The sequence below is a fragment of the Empidonax traillii genome, unplaced genomic scaffold (assembly GCF_003031625.1).
Source record: "Empidonax traillii isolate 1590-97213 ecotype Southwest subspecies unplaced genomic scaffold, ASM303162v1 scaffold1152:size184241, whole genome shotgun sequence".
Lineage (NCBI taxonomy): Eukaryota > Metazoa > Chordata > Aves > Passeriformes > Tyrannidae > Empidonax > Empidonax traillii.
In genome coordinates this window covers 53,104-54,448 of record NW_020956345.1, presented here as the reverse complement: position 1 = coordinate 54,448, position 1,345 = coordinate 53,104, and the positions used below count along the sequence as shown (strand labels likewise).

Genomic DNA, 1,345 nt, shown 5'->3' with positions numbered 1-1,345 from the left:
CGTTGTCGTTCACGTCCGACACCTCCAGCACCAGCTCCGCCTCGCTCCACAGCGCCGGCCTGCCCCGGTCCCGGGCCACCACCGTCACGCGGTGCTCGGACGCCTGCTCGCGGTCCAGCGCGCTCGCCGTCACCACCTTGTACGAGCCGCCCGACGACGCCACGATCGACAGCGGCGCCTCTCCCGACAACTCGCACGACACCTCACCGTTCTCGCCCGAGTCCCGATCCCGAATTTTCAGCAGAGCCACCACGGTGCCGGCTGGCGCGTCCTCGGGCACCGGGCTTGACAGCGACAGGATCTCGATCTCAGGCGCGTTGTCGTTCACGTCCAGCACCTCCACCTCCACCTTACAGTGCGCCACTAAACCGCCCCCGTCCCTTGCCTCCACCAACAGAGCGTAGCCTCGTGTGTCCTCGAAGTCCAGCCCCTCCTTCAAAGTGATTGTCCCCATCTTCGCATCCATTACGAACTTCTGAAGCACTTTGCCCGGCATTTTCCCGAAGCCGTAGGTGATGTGGGCGTTGGTTCCGGCGTCAGCATCGGAGGCGGAGATGTTCAGAACCGTCGAGCCCGGAGGCGTGTCCTCGCGCAGGCTGGTGTGGTACTGGCCCTGCGCGAACACGGGTGGGTTGTCGTTCGCGTCGGTGACGTTGATCCAGAGCTGGGCGGTGCCGCTCCGGGGCGGGTCTCCACCATCCAGAGCAGTCAGCACCAACCTCAGACTACTCTCGCTTTCTCTGTCCAGGGCACGGCGCAGCACCAGCTCTGCGAATTTGCTTCCTTCCTGGCTCTCCTTCACCTCCACTGCAAAGTACGCGTTCGTCTCCAGCTCGTAGCCCTGCAGCGAGTTGCTGCCCACGTCTGCGTCCTCGGCCATGCCCACGGCAAATCGGGCGCCGGGAGAAGTCAGCTCGTTGATCTCCAGATGGAAACTGTCTTGCAGGAAGCGTGGGTCATTGTCGTTCACGTCCTGGATGGCCACCTCGACATGGAAGACGTTGAGCGGGTTGTGCACCAGCGCCTCGAAGTTGACAGAGCAGGACGCCGACTCGCCGCACAGCTCCTCCCGGTCCAGCCTCTCATTCACGTACAGGTTCCCGTTCTTCTCGTTCACGGTGAAGTATTTCAGCTGCCTTTTGCCGGCAGACGACACCCGCAGCTTGCGCGCCGGCAGCTCGTCCGGGCTGAGCCCCAGGTCCCGTGCCAGCGGCCCCACGAGCGAGCCTGTGGGCAGCTCCTCGGCGATGGCGTAGCGGAGCCGCTCCGGCGCCGCCCGGCAGCACAGGCACAGCAGCACAGCGGGCAGCAGCAGCGCTCGCCCGCCGGCCGGCCCGCGCCTCTG

General features: G+C 65.5%; 1 protein-coding gene across 1 annotated transcript in view; it reads right to left on the bottom strand.

Moving 5' to 3' along the window:
- Positions 1 to 1,345, bottom strand: part of LOC114068940 (protocadherin gamma-B5-like) — a 7,563-nt gene that overhangs the window by 5,357 nt on the left and 861 nt on the right. The window contains exon 2 of the mRNA XM_027905416.1: positions 2 to 1,342. Within this exon, the coding sequence (XP_027761217.1) occupies positions 2 to 1,342 (1,341 nt within the window). The remainder of the gene's footprint in view (position 1; positions 1,343 to 1,345) is intronic.